This window comes from Sus scrofa, chromosome 10 (assembly GCF_054392235.1).
Source record: "Sus scrofa isolate SSC_HxYL_T2T_F1_AM1 chromosome 10, Sscrofa_HxYL_maternal_Yorkshire_Landrace_v2.0, whole genome shotgun sequence".
NCBI lineage: Eukaryota > Metazoa > Chordata > Mammalia > Artiodactyla > Suidae > Sus > Sus scrofa.
In genome coordinates this window covers 15,322,946-15,343,051 of record NC_139392.1, presented here as the reverse complement: position 1 = coordinate 15,343,051, position 20,106 = coordinate 15,322,946, and the positions used below count along the sequence as shown (strand labels likewise).

General features: G+C 44.4%; 1 protein-coding gene and 1 long non-coding RNA gene across 3 annotated transcripts in view; both read right to left on the bottom strand.

Annotated features, from left to right (window-relative positions):
- Positions 1-20,106, bottom strand: part of CNIH3 (cornichon family AMPA receptor auxiliary protein 3) — a 208,091-nt gene that overhangs the window by 176,249 nt on the left and 11,736 nt on the right. The window contains exon 2 of one of the 2 annotated variants that reach the window (XM_021064387.2): positions 12,944-13,062. In XM_021064387.2, coding sequence (XP_020920046.2) covers positions 12,944-13,062 — 119 coding nt within the window. Of the gene's footprint in view, positions 1-12,943; positions 13,140-20,106 lie in introns of both variants that reach the window. The other variant, XM_084979249.1, reaches the window with a different exon arrangement.
- LOC146398815 (uncharacterized) lies at positions 13,610-17,971 on the bottom strand. The gene is made up of 2 exons (XR_014817466.1): positions 17,289-17,971; positions 13,610-16,406 (listed from the first exon to the last, which is right to left on the bottom strand). It is a non-coding gene; the product is annotated as an uncharacterized LOC146398815 (long non-coding RNA).

The window sequence follows — 20,106 nt, the reverse complement described above, 5'->3', positions numbered from 1 at the left end:
ATGACCAAGAAAAGCCAGTATCTTGGAATATACACTCGAGTGGCCCAATGTGGAGGAGCTGAGAGTGGCTACACAAGGAACTCATGAAACAAGGGCTGGTTTGCAACAGAGAACTGTTGCCAATGAACGCAACTCATCTAAGACCAAAGTTCAAAAATATGAATAAGATATACTACTATATGTGTATACATCAAAAATTTATATATACTGATGCCTCAGCGAATCAGTCTCTCTAAGCACTTACCAGAGCTTCCATACAGTTGTTTATTTTGCCCTAGTTAATCTTGCTGTTCGCTGCTACCGACATGAAATGGCCAGCTGTGGCTGTTATGGTTGTTCTTTCATTCAAATCTAATTTGTAAACCAGTGATTCTCAAACTTTTTCAGGTTAAGACACATTACCATTGTTTATTTGATTTTATGAAACTTGTTCCTTTTTTCTCCCCAAAGGAAAATGCTTTCTGACTTTTTTTTTTTTTTTTTTTTGTCTTTTTGCCTTTTCTGGGGCCACTCCCACGGCATATGGAGGTTCCCAGGCTAGGGGTCCAATTGGAGCTGTAGCCGCCGGCCTGTACCACAGCCACAACAACACAGGATCTGAGCCGCATCTGTGACCTACGCCACAGCTCACGGCAACGCCGGATCCTTAACCCACTAAGCAAGGCCACGGATTGAATCCAAAACCTCATGGTTCCTAGTCAGATTCATTAACCACTGCACCACGATGGGAACTTCTGACATATTTTTAATAAAACTAAGCAAAAATAGGAGTTCCTGTCATGGCTCTGCGGTTAACGAACCCAACTAGGATCCATGAGGATGTGGGTTCGATCCCTGGCCTTGCTCAATGGGTTAAGGATCCTGCGTTGCTGTGAGCTATAGTGAAGATCACAGACAGAGCTCCAGTCCTGAGTTGCTGTGGCTGTGACCTAGGCCAGCAGCTGTATCTCCAATTTGACCCCTACCCTGGGAACCTCCATATGCCTCAGGTGCAGCCCTAAAAAGCAAAATTAATAAATTATTTAATTAATTAATTTAATAAACTAAGCAAAAATAATAGTCCTGATAATTCTTTAAAATTTTTTAGTATTAATAGACTGGCAGCTACGGTTCTGATTTGACCCCTAATCTGGGAACTGCCATGTGCCATGGGTGTGTCCCTAAAAAAAAAAGAGAGAGACAAAAACAAAAAATGAATTGAAGACTTAAATTGGCAAGGATGTGGAGGAACTGAAACTCCCCTACGCTGTTGGCAGGAATGTAAAATGGTGCAACCACTTCATAAAACAGTTTGGCAGCTATTAAAAAGTTAAGCATAGCATAGAAGATTTTCATGGTAGTGACACTATTCTGAATAATACCATAATGGTGGATACATGTCATTACATATTTGTCAAAACCCATAGAATGTACAACACCAAGAATGAACCCTAATGTAAACTACGGTTGAGTGATAATGATGTGTCAGTGCAGGTTCACAGATCATAAATGCACCAGTCTGGTGTGGGATGCGGATAATGGGGGAGGGTGTGCAGGTGCATAGGCAGGAGGTTGAAGAGAAATCTCTCAATGTTGCTGTGAACCTAAAACAGCTCTGCAAAATAAAATCTACTTTTTATAAAAGGAATGAAGTTCCAATACATGCTCCAATATGGATGAACCTTGAAAACATCATGCTAAGTGAAAGAAGCCAATGACATGGGACCACACACTGTATGATTCCACTGACATGAAATGTCCAGAAGAGACAAATACAGAGAGACAAAAAGTAGATTATTAGTGGCCAAGAGCTGCCAGGGGAGACTGGGAAGAGGAAGTGGGGACCAACTATTAATGGACTCAGGGATTTGATTTTATTTTACTTAACTCTTACTTTACATTCTATTCTATTCTATTTATTTTATTTTATTGGCTGTGCCTTCTGGCACATGGAAGTTCCCAAGCCAGGGATCGAACCCAAGCCACAGCAGTGACCTGAGCCACAGCAGTGAACATGCTGGATCCTTGACTCACTGAGCCATCAGGGAAGTCCAATGTAGGGTTTCTTTGGGGTTGAATGCTTTAATAGATTGTGGTGATGGTTGAATATACTAAAAAACTACTGAATTGTACATTTTATAAGGGCAAATTTTGTGGTATGATAATTTTAATAAATGAATTAAAATTAAATATAATAAATATATTTAAAAACTAAAAAAAAATTTGAGAGAAGAAATAATATATAAGATCATTTTGGAAGGCACATACGTGTGAAGAAGTATCTATTCAGAAAGAAACAACATATGTCCACAGACTCATTAAATTCCTTTTAGTTGTAATCTCGAGTTGGAGGCAGGAAAAGAAAAGTAGGTATACCTGAATGTGCATATTTTTCTACAGAATATTGGTATGGTTATCTCCCCTTGGAAGAGAGGAACATGAAAGTCCTACTGGCTATGAAAACATCTCTTCACAATGTATAATGAATCAAAGCTAAGTCTATATTAAACATCTTTTGTTTACCATATACAATGAATTGAGAGTAAGTTGTAAATGTAATAAGAATATCGAGGTGTTCCCATCATGGCTCAGTGGTTAACGAATCCGACTAGGAACCGTGAGGTTTCAGGTTCAATCCCTGACCTTGCTCAGTGGGTTAAGGATCTGGCATTGCCATGAGCTTTGGTGTAGGTCGCAGACGCGGCCCAGATCTGGCATTGCTGTGGCTGTGGTGTAGGCCAGCAGCTATAGCTCCGATTAGACCCCTAGCCTGGGAACCTCCATATGCTGAGGATGTGCCCCTAGAAAAGACAAAAAAAAAAAAAAAAAAAAAGACAAGAATATCTAATTAGGGAGTTCCTGCTGTGGTGCAGTGGGTTAAAAAACCGACTGCAGCAGCTCAGGTTGCTGCAGTGGTGTGGGTCTGATTCCTGGCCCACTGCAGTGGGTTAAGGATCTGGTATTGCTCCAGCTGTGGCGTAGGTCGCAGCTTCGGCTAGGATTCAATTCCTGGCCCAGAAACTTCCATAGGCCATGGGTATGGCCATAAAGTTAAAAAAAAAAAAAAAATCTGATTAGGAAAAAAAAAGTTACGCATACTCCTACCATGTGGTCGAGCCATTCTTCTCCTTTACATATACCCAAGAGCAATACAAAGACCTGTACACAAATGTTCACAGGAGCTTGAACAGCCAAAACAGAAACGATGCAAACATCTATCAACAGGTGGATGTATAAACAAATTGTGGTACAGCCATACAACTGAATATGATTCAGCAGTAAAAAGGAATGAATTAATACATGCTGCGAGATAGATTCATCTAAAAAGAATTACATGAGTGAAAGAAGACAGAGAAAAAAATAGTATCTGCCATATGATTCCATTTATATGAAACTTTAGAAAATGCAAACTAATCTATAGTAACAGAAAGCAGTTCGGTGGCTGCCAGGGGAGGCGTGATGGATACAAAGACAACTTGGGGGGTGATGAAAATGTTCGTTCTGTTGATCACATTGACAGTGTCACAGATGTAAACATATGACAAAACTTATCAAACTCTCCACTTTAAATATGTGGAGTTTATTGTATGTCACTTATACCTTGATAAAGCTGGTTTTTGTTTTGTTTGTTTTGTTTTGTCTTCTTTATTTTAGGGCTGCACCCTCGGCATATGGAGGTTCCCAGGCTAGGGGTTGAATCAGAGCTGTAGCTGCTGGCCTACACCACTGTGCCACAGCAACGCCAAATCTGAGCTGAGCCTGCAACCTACACCACAGCCCCCGGCAACACTGGATCCTTCACCCACTGAGTGAGGCCAGAGATCGAACCTGCATCATCATGGATGCTAGTCAGATTGGTTTCTGCTGAGCCACGATGGGAACTCCTGTTTTTGTTTTTTAAGTTGACCCCAAGGAGTTCCTGCTGTGGCTCAGTGGTAACGCACCCAACTAGTATCCATGAGGACTCGGGTTCTATCCCTGGCCTCGCTCAGTGGGTTAAGGATCCGGCGTTGCCGTGGGCTGTGGTGCAGGTCACAGATTCGACTCCGATCCTGAGTTGTTATGGCTGTGTAGTAGGCCGGCAGCTACAGCTCGGATGTTGAATGGGACCTTCCATGCGCTGGGGATGTGGAACTAAGAAGACAAAAAAAAAAAAAAAGAGAGAGAGACGACTCCGAGATCAAGATGTGGGTCATCTGACACCAAGTTTACCTCCCCAGTGTGCAGGGGAACTGAACCAAGGGCCTCAGCTCTGCTTTCTCTGAGCTCAGGACCAGGGCTTCTTACAAGCTCCAAATGAGCATTTTACAAATGCAATGAAAGCGGCCTGGTTTTCCCCTCTGCATCCTTACTGCCCTTCCTCATGGCTCACCATCATATTTAAACCAAAGCGAAGAGGCACCAATGTATGCTTTTGAAATTCCAGCTCTACCCCACCCTCACTGTGAGAAAGACGATCAATAATTCTTAGAACGACAGCACAACCAGATCTATTTTATTGTGTGCACAGAGTCCTACCAGAAGGAACGCCCCACCAGAGATTCAAGTTGTGTTATTTCTGTTCTTTATTAAGAACAATTGGTGTTCCCCCTGTGGTGCAGTGAGGTAACGATGCTTGTCTCTGGCATTGCCGGTTCTATCGCCAGCCCAGGGCAATGGGTTAAGGATCTGGTGTTGCTGCGGCTGGGGCATAGGTCTAAGCTTTAGCTCAGATTTGATCCCTGGCCTGGGAACTTCCAAATGCCACAGCTGCAGAAGAAAAAGGGAAAAAATTATTTTTTTTAAAAAGGGGGTGTTCCCACTGTGGCACAATGGGATCAACTTGGGAGCGCTGGAACGCAGGTTCAAACCCCAGCTGAGCACAGTGGGTTAAGGATCTGGTGTTGCCACAGCTGCAGCTTAGGCTGCAACTTTGGCTTGGATCTAAGCCCTGGCCTGGGAACTCCATATGCTGTGGGGCGCCCCCAAAAAAAGAAAAAAAAAAGAAGAAGAAGAAAGAACTACTTGCCCCTGGGCCGTAGCATAGATGAGATCAAGAAAGCACTTGGATATCATTGCGGATCGCAGCATCTGTTACCATCAGGTGTAATAGAAAGCCCAGCTGTTTACATATGTGGGTTTATTCTCTCACTTTACTGAGGACCAGAAGAAAGCAGTCAAACTGTTTTGGCAGCCCCGTGGAGCCATCAGGGTCTCAGCCGCCTTCTCTCTCCTCAGGTAAGAGGTCTCCATCCTCAAGGTCACGTGGTATCTGCTGGGGACCTTTGATCTGAGCAGCAGGAGGGAAGAAGGGGGAAAGGAGCAGTAGCCTGAGTGACCCGGAAGGCAAAAGCTGTGCTCCCCGGAAGAAGAAGAACAAGGTCAGCAGGAGATCCGCTAAGCATGGGGAGTCAGATAGATGCTGGTCACCAGAACGAAGCCTGGGAAGGCACTCGTGCTGTCCTGCTCCTAAAAGAGTTCATCACTGGAGCAGAAACATGTCCTCTGGGCTTAAGGACCAATCATTGAATGTGATGCTAAGATTTTCTTTCCCTGGAGAGCCTGTGTTCTGGTCCCACTCTTCAGGGACTGCCTTACAAGTGCAGGCAGGACCTGCCTCCTCTCTGCAGACCGAACCTGGGTGACTCCCCTGGGGCTCTGCCCCTGAAAGCCTCACATCTTCCTCTTAAGTCGCTCAGCCACTGGACGTTTCTGGGCTACTGGCCGGGAAGTCGCTCAGCCACTGGGTGTTTCTGGGCTGCCGGCTGTGAATGGGCACATTCAAGCAAGACGAGTGTTTGCTGCCCACGAGCACATACTTGGAAAGTGGTTCTGAGCCACATGTTCATAGAATAAGCATGTTACCTTTAGGGGGAGCAGTGGGAACGCAGTGGGAGGTCTGCTCTGCAGAGGAAGGAAACATTGGTATCACACAGTGAGAGGCACAGAGGAGCCAGTCAGAAGGTGGCCGCTTTCAACAGATCGGACTCTCCTGCCAGCCAGTCCCAGGCTGCATCTGTCCCAGGCCCCAGCTCTCTGATGTTGGAACCCAGGGAGCTCCTGCCTCACGCACACTGAGTGGCTAAGTGGCCTCACCACACCTTGTGAAACTTGGCTCTGAGCGCCTCACATCTGTGAGGCATCGGAAGCCTGAATGAGTGGTTGGCTCTCCAACAGAAGCCCCTCTGCTGAACATGACCTTGAGAAGCCAGCAGCCCAACCCTGACTGGAGTGCTGCTTCCCCCACTACTGTGACCAGCAAGGGAGCTGGGGAATGGTCCTGGCTTCGCTGCTCCCCAGGACCAGCTGCTACGCAGTTGCTGGGCTCCTCCACCACCATCAGTGAATAAGACCAGAGGGAGTGCAGCTGTACCCCCCTCCCTCAAAACACAGGGTAGCCCTACAGGTCCCTGGACAGAAAACCAGGAGAGGGTAGGAGTCACGGTGTGGGGGGGGAGGTGTTTATCCTGGACTTCTGAGCCTCCTGCTCAAGTGGGGTGCTTCAGCCACAATTAAGGTAATACATCCTCATTGTTTAAAATCGATTTCAGGAGTTCCCATCTTGGTACAGTGGAAACGAATCCGACTAGGAACCATGAGGCTGTAGGTTCGATCCCTGCCCTTGCTCAGTGGGTTAAGGATCCGGCATTGCCATGAGCTGTGGTGTAGGTCGAAGATGAGGCTCGGGTCTGGCATTGCTGTGGCTGTGGCGTAGGCCAGCGGCAATAGCTCTGATTGGACCCCTAGCCTGGGAACCTCCATATGCTGTGGGTGCGGCCCTAAAAAGACAAAAAAATAAAAATAGAAATAAATAAAAAATAAAATAAAATTGATTTCAGCGTGAACTAGAAGGTGCAAAGGAAAATAAGTCCCCCTCCCCCAACACCCAGCTTCACTCCCTCAGGACTACAACATGCATTTTCAGGTACATCTTTATAGAAATTTTCTCTCGAAGTGTATTCTGTTGATTGCCTTTGCAAGAGTTTTATTTATAAATAACTCAATAATAATAATAATAAGTAATGAAAAGTAATAATAATAACTAATGTACAAAGCACATCTTATTTATGTTGAAATTAAAACTGGAAAAACTCAAACAACTAGAAGTGATAAAAGTGGATGTTCAATCCTCCCCAGATGCAGTCTTTGAAGTGACCACCAGGTGTCAGAGTTATCAATAGTATTCCCCAAATTACAACTGGAAAGTTACAAGAAGGGAAAAGTGCCTGCTAGAATGAGATGGATTCCCAGTAAATAGGATTACTGGGCCCTTTGGCCCAATATCTTGTCTACTTAGGGTTGGTTGGCAAGGGAGTAAAGGAAACTGTGGAAAAAATATATATATTACCTTCTCTGACCATGGATTATTCCCATTCTGTAGGGATCCCTTTGATCTTTAGAGAAACTCCTAAAACACTGTTGAATGTCACATGGGAAATGTAAAAATGGGCAGAGTCGGGCCTCCTACGGCTATGAGGCAACTTTTGGAAGGCGGTGCCATCTCTCCTCTTCTCAATCAGGAAGCCAGAGGAAGGGTGAAAACAAGAGGAAGACAGGTACCCAAGGAGGGTTCCGCTGTAGCCATCCTTGTGTCAAGAGGGGAGAATCCAGTTCTGTATGAGGCGCTGCTCCTGCCTGACCTTGAACATCATGGTCCTTAGTCGTTTCCGATCTGACCTCCTCACATTACTTCCTCTACCAGGTCTCATGGGCTGTTGTCTAGAGCTGCTGGCCTGGAAAACATCCACCCTTCGTGCCTGAGGACAGAGGGTGGAGCCTCTGCCATCACAATTTTCAGGCTGTCACCCAGGGGTAGTTACGCTGCTCTGCCTCCAGGGGCCCAACCGCCCTGCTGGCACAACCCAGAGGGCTCTAGTGGAGTCAATTCACTGTGGAGGACTCCAGGCGATGCCCATGGCACCAACCCAGCTGAAAGGGGGGAATCAAAGCAGTTCCAGCACAGCCTTGTGAGAGGAGGAGACGATGACCAAGGCTCCTCTCCCTGGGGAGGGCACAGGTGAAGACTGTCAACAAGGAAGGAATATCCCTGCCACGTGTCCCAATTGGCACTTGTCTAGGCTGTTCCCTGGACCACATCCCATTTCTGGCCAGGGGTCCCGGGAAGGGTTTAGACCCACTACATAATGGGGCTTTTCGTGGGTGGAACTTCACTGTGAGTGATGATGCCAAGCTTGCGGAAGGGTTAGGAGGTGGTACGGAGAGGGGAGAAGGCAAGAAGGGGTTGACACTTCCTGGACAATGTCACTGATACTTCAACATTTCTCAAGACTTGTGATTTCCATGAATTTGGACAGGCAGATTAAGGTGACTTTTTATGTGATTTGAATGACATCATCTGCTAATTTGGTACATCCTATATAGGCCGCATGAAGCAACAGTAATTATTTAAGTCAGTATACACCTTAAATGCTATATACATAATTTAAAAGGATACACCTGTGGTGCCATACACATAATAAAAATGCCAGCTATTATTCAAACATGGGTAGTGTTCATATTGAAATATGACCACGCATGATGTTTGAAGTTTCAAACAGCATATACAAGCCAAATGCTTCATTTAAAAATAAAAAGAGATAAAGCAATGTTTATATTGGGAGCCACGTTAATTTACTGTGACTGGCATATGAACTGCTGCTTTGATGTGGCCAGCACTGGTATGGCAATTGAAGGGCTTGAGGGCTGGTTTTTTGTTTTGTTTTGTTTTTTTTCCATTATCTTTCATATGGAACAGGAAGAATCTCTCATAACGCTAACCATAGTCTGACTGTTTCAAAGGCAATACCCTCCACACTAAGCCAAGAGACCATGGAGCTCCATCCTAACCCACTCCGCGCTTCTCTACCTCAAGGAGAACTCAGTTATTGTTCTGTGACTCCTGGCTAATTCTGGACCCACTAGAGCCCCATAAATCAAAAAGCCTTCCCTATCCCTGAAAAGTCTGGCTATCCAACACTTGTTCTACCGCATAAGCCACTCAACTGAGAAGGGTTTCACAAGTCCAGGACAGACTTGGCGGGTCAAAGTGTATTTTGAGATCCCCAGGCTTCTAGGTCTCCTCTGGAACCAGAACAACAATGGGAGGGTCCCCTAGGAAAGGAGAGGACTCAGGCCCCCCACCTCCCCGTCACACACGCCTGCTGGCCGCCCGCCCCCTCCAGCGTAATCACGCTGCGGGCAGGTGAGTCAGAGAGGAGGTGGGCGGCGGTGTTTGGCTTTGCCATGTGCACGGTATCCTGATGCCAGTGACTCCTCCCTCTACCTAAGCCTTCTTCCAAGCCCTGCACCCGGCCAGGCAAAAGGCCTGATTCAGAATCTCTTCTCCTCACCAGCACCCGAGTCTGTTTCCCTTCGATAAAGCGAGTGAGGAAATTGTTGATGTGAACACACAAAAATAGAAGACTTCCTGAATCAGACATGAGTGTGGGGGCAGCGTGAGGCCGAGCTGAGAGCTCAGGCTCGCTGACCGTAATTATCCCTCCCATAGGGCAGCCTTCCTTACCTGGGGCCAAGCAGCTTCTGAGGCCGTGACAAATAGCTGTGCCTGTCGAAACTCCAGAGGACACATTCCTCACCCGGCCTCCCAACCCAAGCTTCGGACCGACAGGTACCAGGAAAGTAAACAGGCTAAACCCATAGCAACAAGAGAGAACTGGTTCTCCTGCTCTCTAGATGGTTCATGACACTTCAATTAAGTTCAACACAATAGAGCTGAATTATTTTTAACCTTCATGGAGCCTCCTGGCTTCAAAGGGGAAATATTCACGGGTAGGGCTGAAGGATGGCTAGAAGCAGAGACCCGAAAAAAAACGCACAAGTACAAATGAGCCATGTATTCAAGGAACCATTTAAGTATGGGACATTTGGTGTGTTGCTTATTTGTCATTGATTTCTCAGAATAACGTAGCACTTTTCCTTCACGCAGTTTCACTGTCACTTGGGCAAATGGCAGAGGGACCCTGAGTCCTGATTTTTCCCCGATAGTTTTGCTGCCATGATAACCAGATCACAGTTGAACAGTTCAAGATCATTCTGCCTAAAGTCAACACGAAGAGTTCCTTCTCTTTTATTTTTGGCATGAAGGGCATCATAGTTTATTTTCTTTTAAGATTTTTATTTTTTCTATTATAGTTGATTAATAATAGTTTATTTAAAAAAAAAAAAAAACACTGGTCATAATGACCAGCATACACATTGTAATGGCTTTTCTCTTGGGTATTAACACTGCAGTATTTTTGTACACTGAAATGTTTCAACAGGACCAAGAATGTTAGAGATAGATCTTAGATGAAAATGAACAATATGAAGAGTTCTTTTTTTTTTTTTTTTTGACTGCCTCACTGCATAGGGAGTTCTTGGGCCAGGGATCAAATCTGAGCCGCAGTTGTAACCTATGTCACAGCTGCAGCAATGCCAGGTCCTTTAACCTAGTGTGCCTGGTCAGGGATCAAACCTGTGTCCCAGCGCTCCAGAGATGCCACCATACCCATTGCGCCACAGTGGGATTCCTGACGAGTTCTTAATGCACAATCTTTTGGACAACTTGGCTCCGTGTCTAAACAAATCTCACTTTTAATAGCTCCACTATGGGGCAAAGGGAGAGAAAGGTCCCATTTCTTCTTTTTATTTATTTATTTATTTTTTCTCTTTAGGCCTGCATGTGTGGCATACGGAATTTCCCAGGCTAGGGGTTAAATTGGAGCTGTGGCTGTGGCCAGATCCAAGCCTCATCTCATGGCTACTAGTCGGGTTCATTACCACTGAGCCACAACAGAAACTCTGGAGTCCAGATTCTTATGTTTAATCTCCCAATTTTTAAATATGGACTATTAGCTTTAAAAAAGTCATCATGTCACCACTTTGCTACCTCCTTTCAATAACTAAAGGCAGTATGACTGGGAACAGGAGAACCACCATGGAAGTCACCCAAGGCTGTTAGACTTAGCTCTGAGAGCAACCCCCTGTCTGCCCCGGACAAGACGCCTCACCGTCCTAGGCTGCCGTTACCTTGTCTGGAAAGGTGAGAGATCCAAAATTCCTTTCAGTCCAAACTATTACACTATATGTTTGTTTGTTTGTCTTTTTAGGGCCACACCTGCGGCATATGGAGATTCCCAGGCTAGGGGTCCAATCAGAGCTGCAGCTACCGGCCTACACCACAGCTCACGGCAACACCGGATCCTTAACCCAGTGAGCAAGGCCAGGGATCGAACCTGCATCCTCATGGATGCCAGTCAGATTCATTTCTGCGGAGCCATGACGGAAAATCCTACTATATGGTTAAATAAGTTTTCTAGATAGTCAATTTCCCCAAGAACAACCAGAAACACAGTTTTTAAAAAAACCCATAAGAAATAGATTATTGTGCCACAGCAGGGTCTATTACGCTGTCTAGAAGTGGCACTGGTGTGGCCAAGCCACTTGGTTAATAAAACCACAAGATTGTGAACACTTTGACCAGCCCAGGTCTCTGCTGCAATAGCTACTGCCCCCCACCATGGGCAAGATAAAAACTACTTATCACAAGACACCAGCAAACTCCTAGAAGAGAACAGAGGCAAAACATTCTCTGACATCAACCTTACAGATGTGTTCTCAGGTCATTCTCTCAAGGCAATAGAAATAAAAGCAAAAATAAGCCAATGGGACCCAATCAAACTGGCAAGCTTTTGCATAGCAAAGGAAATCATCAAAAACAAAAACAAAAAGGACAACTTACAGAATGGGAGAAAATAGTTTCAAATGATGCAACTGACAAGGACTTAATCTCTAAAATACACAAACAAGTTATACAACTCAACAGCAAAAAGCCAACAACCCAATGGAAAAATGGGCAAGAAGACCTGAATAGACATTTCTCCAAAGAAGATATACAGATGGCCAATAAGCACATGAAAAAATGCTCGACATCACTGATTATTAGAAAAATGCAAATCAAAACTATTATGAGATACCACCTCGCACCTGTCAGAATGGCCATCATTAATAAGTCCACTAATTACAAATGCTGGAGAGGGTGTAGAGAAAAGGGAACCTTCCTGCACTGCTGGTGGGAATGTAAACTGGTACAACCACTATGGAAAACAGAATGGAGGTGTCTTAGAAAACTACATATAGAACTACCATATGATCCAGCAATCCCACTCTTGGGCATATATCAGGACAAAACTTTCCCTGAAAAAGACACATGCACACGCATGTTCATTGCAGCACTATTCACAATAGCCAAGACATGGAAACAACCTAAATGTCCACTGACAGATGAATGGATTAAGAAGGTGTGATATATATACACAATGGAATACTGCTCAGACATAAAAAGAACAAAATAATGCCATTTGCCATCTGCAGCAACATGGATGGAACTAAAGACTCTCATACTAAGTGAAGTAAGTCAGAAAAAGAAAGACAAATACCATATGATATCACTTACATTTGGAATCTAATATATGGTACACACGAAACTTTCCTCAGAAAAAAAAGACATGGACTTGGAGAACTGACTTGTGGTTGCCAAGGGGGAGGGGGACGGAGTGGGATGGACTGGGAATTTGAGGTTAATAGATGCAAACTATTGCTTTTGGAGCAGATAAGCAATGAGATCCTGCTGTATAACACTGGGAGCTATATCCAGTCACTTATGATGGAGCAAGATAATGTGAGAAAAAAGAATGTATACATGTATGTGTGACTGGGTCACCTTGCCGTACAGCAGAAAATTGATAGAACACTGTAAACCAGCTATAATGGAAAAAATAAAATTCATTATTTAAAAAAAAAAAAAACTGCTTATCTCCAGTACCCCATGAGTGTGGTAGGGAGTGCCTCTGTGAAACAGAATTCTCTTAGGTCTTTTGGACCCAAACCTAGGGTTTCAAGGGAACATTTTGAGGCAGAAATCAAAGTTGGCCGGCAGGCCACACTGAACCACAACTCTGGCTTTTCAAGCTCATGCTCAGCTTACCTGCGATGAGAGCTGAAGTTGCCACATCAGGGCCTTGTGTGTGAGCCAGCCGTACTTGGAAGATCTCGTTGCATAACCCTCGGCCGTGGTCCATGTGTGTACATGAGCACATGTTCACCCTGCACAAAAGCACACAGATCTTCAGAGGCAGCACCCAATTTTTTTCAGCACAGGAAGGGAATGAAAAAATCCTAAGCTGGAAAATAATGAGAGATGGGTAAATTAAAGGCCTGTTCCCACTATAAAGGTTAAAAAATAGGCACAGTTCAGAGCAAATCAAAGCATTCACTTTTTTGTGGTTATATTAACTGCGTGGCTTGGGCAAACCGAAGGCCCAAAGAATAGAAAGACAAGTGGATTATAGCGATCAGCTCCTTCACACAGGCCATCTTGACACAGACAGCTTGGCTCCAAGCAAAGTAGGAGGGGTTTCAGCACCTACATTCCTAAGTGCATCAGTCGTGAACAACAGGGCCTTTTCATTTCGCTTTTAAGTAGCTGCCAAGAAGTATCGCCTGTGTTTTAAAGAATGAATTCCCTTGGACTCCCAAACCAGTTCTGACCTATCTCTTCAGTTCTGTCTGCTAAAGACCCTTTCTTTCTTTCTTTTTTTTTTTTTTTATTGTGGCTAAAATGAATTTTATTTTGTTATTATTTTTATAATGATTTTTATTTTTTCCATTATAGTGGGTTTAGAGTATTTTGTCAATTTTCTACTCTATAGCAAAGTGACCTGGTCACACATACACAGAGACACTTTCTTCACCTGTGCCCTGCGGCTGCCCTGGCTTTAGGCGACCAGTGTTTATTCTAAGTCAGCTGGTTCTCATCCTAAGGCCCTTAAATTATCTCTTCCCGTTCCCTGGGATGCTCTTTACCCTGATCTTCGCAAGGAAGGGCATGCAGACCCCGGCCTCCGGCTGCCTCTCAGAGGGGCCCTCTCCTGCCGTAACATAAGGTACCTCCCTATGCCTTCCGCGTCACCAGACCCTACTTTAATTCTCTGTCTACACTTCACACCACCGGACTGATTTCCTGTTCATCTCTTGCTTTACTGCCTGTCTTCTCTTGCCGGGATGTAAGCTCCACGGAGGTAAGGAGCTTGTGTCTTTTCACCGCCTGTTTCCAGGAGCTGGAACAGTGCTTTGCCTATAGTGACGGCTCAATAATGTTAGTTGAAAGAGCGATGGATGGTTGGATGAATGGAGGAAGCTAGCCAGCAAACACCTGTGAGGCATCTTTGGTGCACTGGGAACAGATGAAGAATAAAGCCTCCTTCAAGGACTCCACAGTCTGCCAGGGAAGGGAGACGTTTAATATGGCGCAATATGGCACGACAGAGCGTACCCCGCCTTCGACCCATGGGGAGAGCGAGGACAATCTCTAAGGAAAGTGAAGAGTTGGCCAAAGAGCAAAGGCAAGAAGAAGGGTGGCAGGGAAGACACCCTGTTGAGAAACATCACAACAGAGGCATCAAATCTGAAAACCGACTGTGGGTTCCAGAAACCCCATGTAGTTTGGTGCCACTGGTGACAAAATGAGGGAGATGGGGCATGGAAAGAGATTCCTGGGCCAGTTTTTTGTTTGTTTGTTTCCTTTTTATGGCCACACCTATGGCATATTGACATTCCCAAGCTAGTGGTTGAATTAGAGCTGCACCTGCAGGCCCATGCCACAGCCACAGCCACAGCCACAGCCACAGCAACGCTGGATCTGAGCTGCATCTGCGACCTACACCACTGCTCACAGCAATGCAGGATCCTTAACCAACTGAGTGGGACCAGGGATCAAACCTGCATCCTCACAGAGACTAGGTCAGGTCCTTAACCCGCTGAGCTACAATGGGAACTCCCCTGGGCCAGTTCTTAAGGAGCCTCATAGGCCAGCCTCTGGATGCTAGATTTTAACCCTCTGGACAATGGAAGCCATTGTGATGTTTTTAAGTACAGAAGTGCCATGATGGCTTTATGCTTTATAATGTTGATGACAGTGAAGGCAACCGATCAAGAGAAAAGAACAAAGCATTCAGGAGGTTATTGTCCAACCCAGGTGAGCAAACTGCCAGTGATCCCAACTGCGACCAGCAGTGGAGAAGGAAAGGAGGAGACAGACGAGAAGGCTCTTAAAAGGGTAGAATCACTAGAGCTCAGTGACCCACGAAATATGGGAGATGAGAGAAAGAACAGGGTTAAAGAAAATCCCAGGTTGTGGTTTGTGTCCTCGGAATTAAAGGTTCTTCTGCCTTAGGCCTGGGAAGCCCTAAATTCATTCTGTTGGTGATGCATTCTGTTGTGTGGCTGAATCTGAGTCTGCTCACTTACAGGAGCTCATGGACACTTGCCCACGTGGCTCTCTATGGCCCGAGCACACGGGTTGGCTCAACTTCTTAGCAAATAAGTGTGTAGAGAAGTCCCTCTGATGTGTATCCATCAAACCTACATGTCCAGTTCACAAAGAGACCAGGTTATTATTTCAACACATGGCCGTTTTTGGAGGCACATACTGATCCATCACCACAGAAGCATGACTATTGGTCTAAATATAGATGCGCCTGTCACCTCAGAGAAAGAACAGACCAGGAGTCATGATTCCATTTACTCCAAGGAAATTTTAAGGTGATTAAATTGAAAAACAAATCGACGTCATGTTCCTGAAGTCTGTAGATCAGATCTAAAGATCCAATTATGATTACCTCACCTGTTTCACTTCTCTTGACTCTCATTGCTTATTCATCCCCCAGGCCCCTCTAAAGCAGCCCTCACCCACACCCCAAGACACTGTTTTCAGTTCTCACGGGATATCCCACAGGTGCTGAAAAGCAAAGAGGGACGGCTCTCTGCCCAGACACCCTGCGGGGATCCTCAGCTTATTCCTTTCTCCTACCCTAGCCCCCATCTGTCGATGCCAGTGAGAGGCTAGATGATGTGGAGAGACAGGGCGCTGGTGCCTACCAGCTTGATGTTGAATGCTGGCTTTACCATTTATAAGCTGTGTGATCTGAGGCATGTTAACGAGCCTCTCTGTGCCTCAGTTTCCACTCTTGTAAAACAAGTATAATACTATCTAATTTACCTTGTGGGGTAGTTGTGATAATTAAGTGAATTCAAGCACTCTATATATGTAAGCTATTATTCCTACCACTGGCACTGGGGAAGCCTCCAATAGGTCCTGCTATAACATGCCAAAGCTCCAGGAGTTCTGTATTAAGGTAAGGGACAATGCCCTCTTGTTGTGACAGACTATCAAAGGGTCACAAAGCACCATGACACATTCCTGGTGTTTCCTTCTTTTCTTTTGTTGTTGTTGTTGTTGTTGCTTTTTAGGGCCACATCCGTGGCATATGGAGGTTCCCAGGCTAGTAGTCTAATTGGAGCTACAGCTGCCGGCCTAGGCCACAGTCGCAGCAATGCCAGATCTGAGCCACATCTTTGACCTACACCACAGCTCACGGCAACGCTGGATCCTCAACCCACAGAGCAAGGTCAGGGATGGAACCCGAAACCTCATGGTTCCTAGTCGGATTTGTTTCTGCTGCTGCACCATGATGGGAACGCCTGCTCGGTGTTTCCTGAAATTGCCGGTAAGAGTTCTTTCCATTCGTCACTTGCAGCCCTCCCTCTTCACACCAAAGGACTGAGACCTGAGTCCATAGACATCCAGGCTGGAGGACACATGGGTGATGGCCATCGCATGGTCTCGCTCCCTTGGGGTGGAGCTTTGGCTTCAGGGTGGCTCCCACTCCCCAGGAGAATCCTTTGTTCATCACCCAAACAGACTTCAGGAGCCACTCTCATCTCCAAAGGAAGTGTTTAAACCTAATCCTTTAAAAGAATTAGGGAGTTCCCGTTGTAGCTCAGCAGATTATGAATCCATGAGGTCTTGGGTTCGATCCCTGGCCTCTCCCAGTGGGTTAAGGATCCAGCATTGCCATGAGCTGTGGTGTAGGTTGAGATGTGGCTCAAATCTGGTGTTGCCAAGGCTGTGGTGTATTCCGCAACTGCAGCTCCGATTCGACCCCTAATCTGGGAACTTCCATATGGCCACAGATGCAGCCATAAAAAGACAAATAAATAAATAAAAGAATCAAAGACCAGCTGTATAGTTAAATTATTTGTAAGTAGAACAAATATGAATTGTAAAAACATGCTAAATTCAAGACTAAAGAATAGTTCTGATGTGGACTTTTAATTGATCTTTGATGATAAAGTACCTGTCAATAGCCTTATCATTAGAACAGGGAGAAGAAAATCAAATTTTAAACATGATACTATTTATATTAGAATCAAAAAATCCAATACATGGAATTGCAGTGAGATCCCAGAAATAAACCTACACATATATGGACAATTAATTTACAACAAAGTAGCTAAGAACATACAATGGGGAAAGGACAATCTCTTCAATTAATGGACAGCCACATGCAAAAGTATGAATTGAGACCACTACCTTACACCATACACAAAAATTAACTCAAAATCGACTAAGTGCTTGAATGTAGGGCCTGAAACCATAAAACTCCTAGATGAGAACACAGGCAGTGTGCTCTCTGACATCGGTCTTAGCAACATTTATTTGGACCTGTCTCCTTGAACAAGGGCAACAAAGCAAAAATAGACAGACTGGACCTAATCAAATTACAAACCTCTGAATAGCAAAGAAAACCATTAAAAAAATGAAAAGGCATCCTACTGTATAGGAGAAGATATTTACAAACAATATGTCCAACAAGGGGTTAAAATCTGAACTATATAAAGAATTCACACAACTCAGTAGCCAAAAAAAAAAAAGTGATTAAAAATGAGTGGAGTTCCCGTCATGGCTCAGCAGTTAACCAACCCACCCGACTAGCATCCATGAGGACTCGCATTTGATCCTCAGCCTTGCTCAGTGGGTTGGGGATCCAGCGTTGCCATGGGCTGTGGCATAGGTCACAGATGCGGCTTGGATCTGGCATTGCTGTGGCTCTGGTGCAGGCTGGTGGCTGCAGCTCTTAATTCAATCCCTTTCCTGGAAGCTTCCATATGCCACAGGTGCAGCCCCAAAAAGACAAAAAGACAATTTAAAAAAAATGGGGGGGAGTTCCCATTGCAGTGCATTGGAAACGAATCCAACTAGTAACCAGGAAGTTGCAGGTTGGATCCCTGGCCTCTCCCAGTGGGTTAAGGATCCAGCGTTGTTGGGAGCTGTGGTGTAGGTGGCAGACTCAGCTAGGATCCTGCATTTTGGTGGCTGTGGCTGTGGTGTAGGCCAGCAGCTGGAGCTCTGATTAAATCCCTGTCCTGGGAACCTCCATATGCCATGGATGTGGCCCTAAGAAGCAAAAAAATAAATATAAAAATTAAAAAATAAAAATGGGCCGACAACCTGAATAGACATTTCTCCAAAGAAGACAAACAGATGGCCACGAGGTACATGAAGAGATACTCAGCATCACCAATCATTAGGGAAATGCAAATCAAAACCCCAATGAGATAATCACTTCATACTTGTCAGAATGGCTGTTATCTAAAAGACAGCAAATAACAGGTGTTGGTGAGGATGTGGAGAAAAGGGAACTCGTGTACACTGTCGGTAGGAATGTAAACTGGTACAGCCACTATGGAAAACAGTATGGAGGTTCCTCAAAATATTAAGAATAGAAGTACAATACAATCCAGCAATTCCACTTCGGGGTACACCAATTCAAAAAGATACATGCTATCAATGATCATAGCAGCATTGCTTATAATAGCCAAGATATGAAAGTGATCTAAGTGTTCATCAACAGACAAACAGATGAAGAAGACGTGTATATGTGTGTGTGTGTTATGTATGTGAACGCACTGGAATACTACTCTGCCATAAAAAAGAATGAAATTTTGCCATTCATAACAACATGGATGGACCCAGAGCATATTATTCTTAGTAAAATAGGTCAGAGAAAGACAAATACTGTATGTTATCACTTATACTTGGAATCTAAAAAATAAAACAACTAGTGAATAAAACAAAAAAGAATCAGACTCACAGATATAGAGAACAAACTAGTGGTTACCAGTGGGCAGAGGGAAGGGGGAGGGGCAAGATGGGTAAAGAATTAAGAGGTACGGACTACCATGTATAAAATAAATAGCCACAATGGTACATTGTACCACATGTAGAATACAGACAATATTTTATAATACTTATAAATGGAGGATAATCTGTAAAAATTTTGTATTACTATGTTATACACCTAAAACTAATACGGTATTAAAAATCAACTATACCTCAATTCTTTAAAAATGACATATACACATATATGTTCACTGCAGCATTATTTACAAGAACCAAGATGTGGAAACAACCCGTGTCCATCAATGGATGAATGGATTAAGGAGAGATATATATAAAAATTATATATTATATATTATCTTATATAATTATATATATATGAAATGGAATACTACCCAGGTATAACAAAAGAATGGGATCTTGTCACTTGTGACAAATGGATAGACCTAGAGAGTATTATGCTAAGTGAAATAAGTCAGAAGGAAAAAAACAAATACTCTATGATTTCACTTATATGTAGAATCTAAACAAAACAAAAAACCCCACAAATGAACAAATAAAACACTTTGAAACAAACTCATAGACACAGAGAACAGACAGGTGGTTACTAAAGGGGAGGTTGGCTGGGGCGTGGGTGAAAGTAGTGAAGATTGTCAATTGTATGGTGACATGTGGTAATTGGACTTTTGGGGGACTCTCTTTGTAGTACATACAGATGTGAAATTTTGATATTATACACCTGAAACTTACATAACTTCTTAAAAACCTGATGCAGGAGTTCCCGTCGTGGCTCAGTGGTTAATGAATCCAATGAGGAACCATGAGGTTTCAGGTTCGATCCCTGGTCTCGCTCAGTGGGTTAAGGACCCGGCGTTGCCGTGAGCTGTGGTGTAGGTTGAAGATGCAGCTCAGAGCCCTGCGTTGCTGTGGCTCTGGCGTAGGCCAGTGGCTAGAGCTTTGATTCAACCCTTAGCCTGGGAACCTCCATATGCCGTGGGTGCAGCCCTAGAAAAAGCAAAAAGACAAAAACAAAAAACTGATACAGAGGAATAAATCTAATAACGGATATGCAAGATCCACCCAGAAAATCAAGAAAAAAATCAAAGAAGGCCCATTTAAGTGGAGAAATA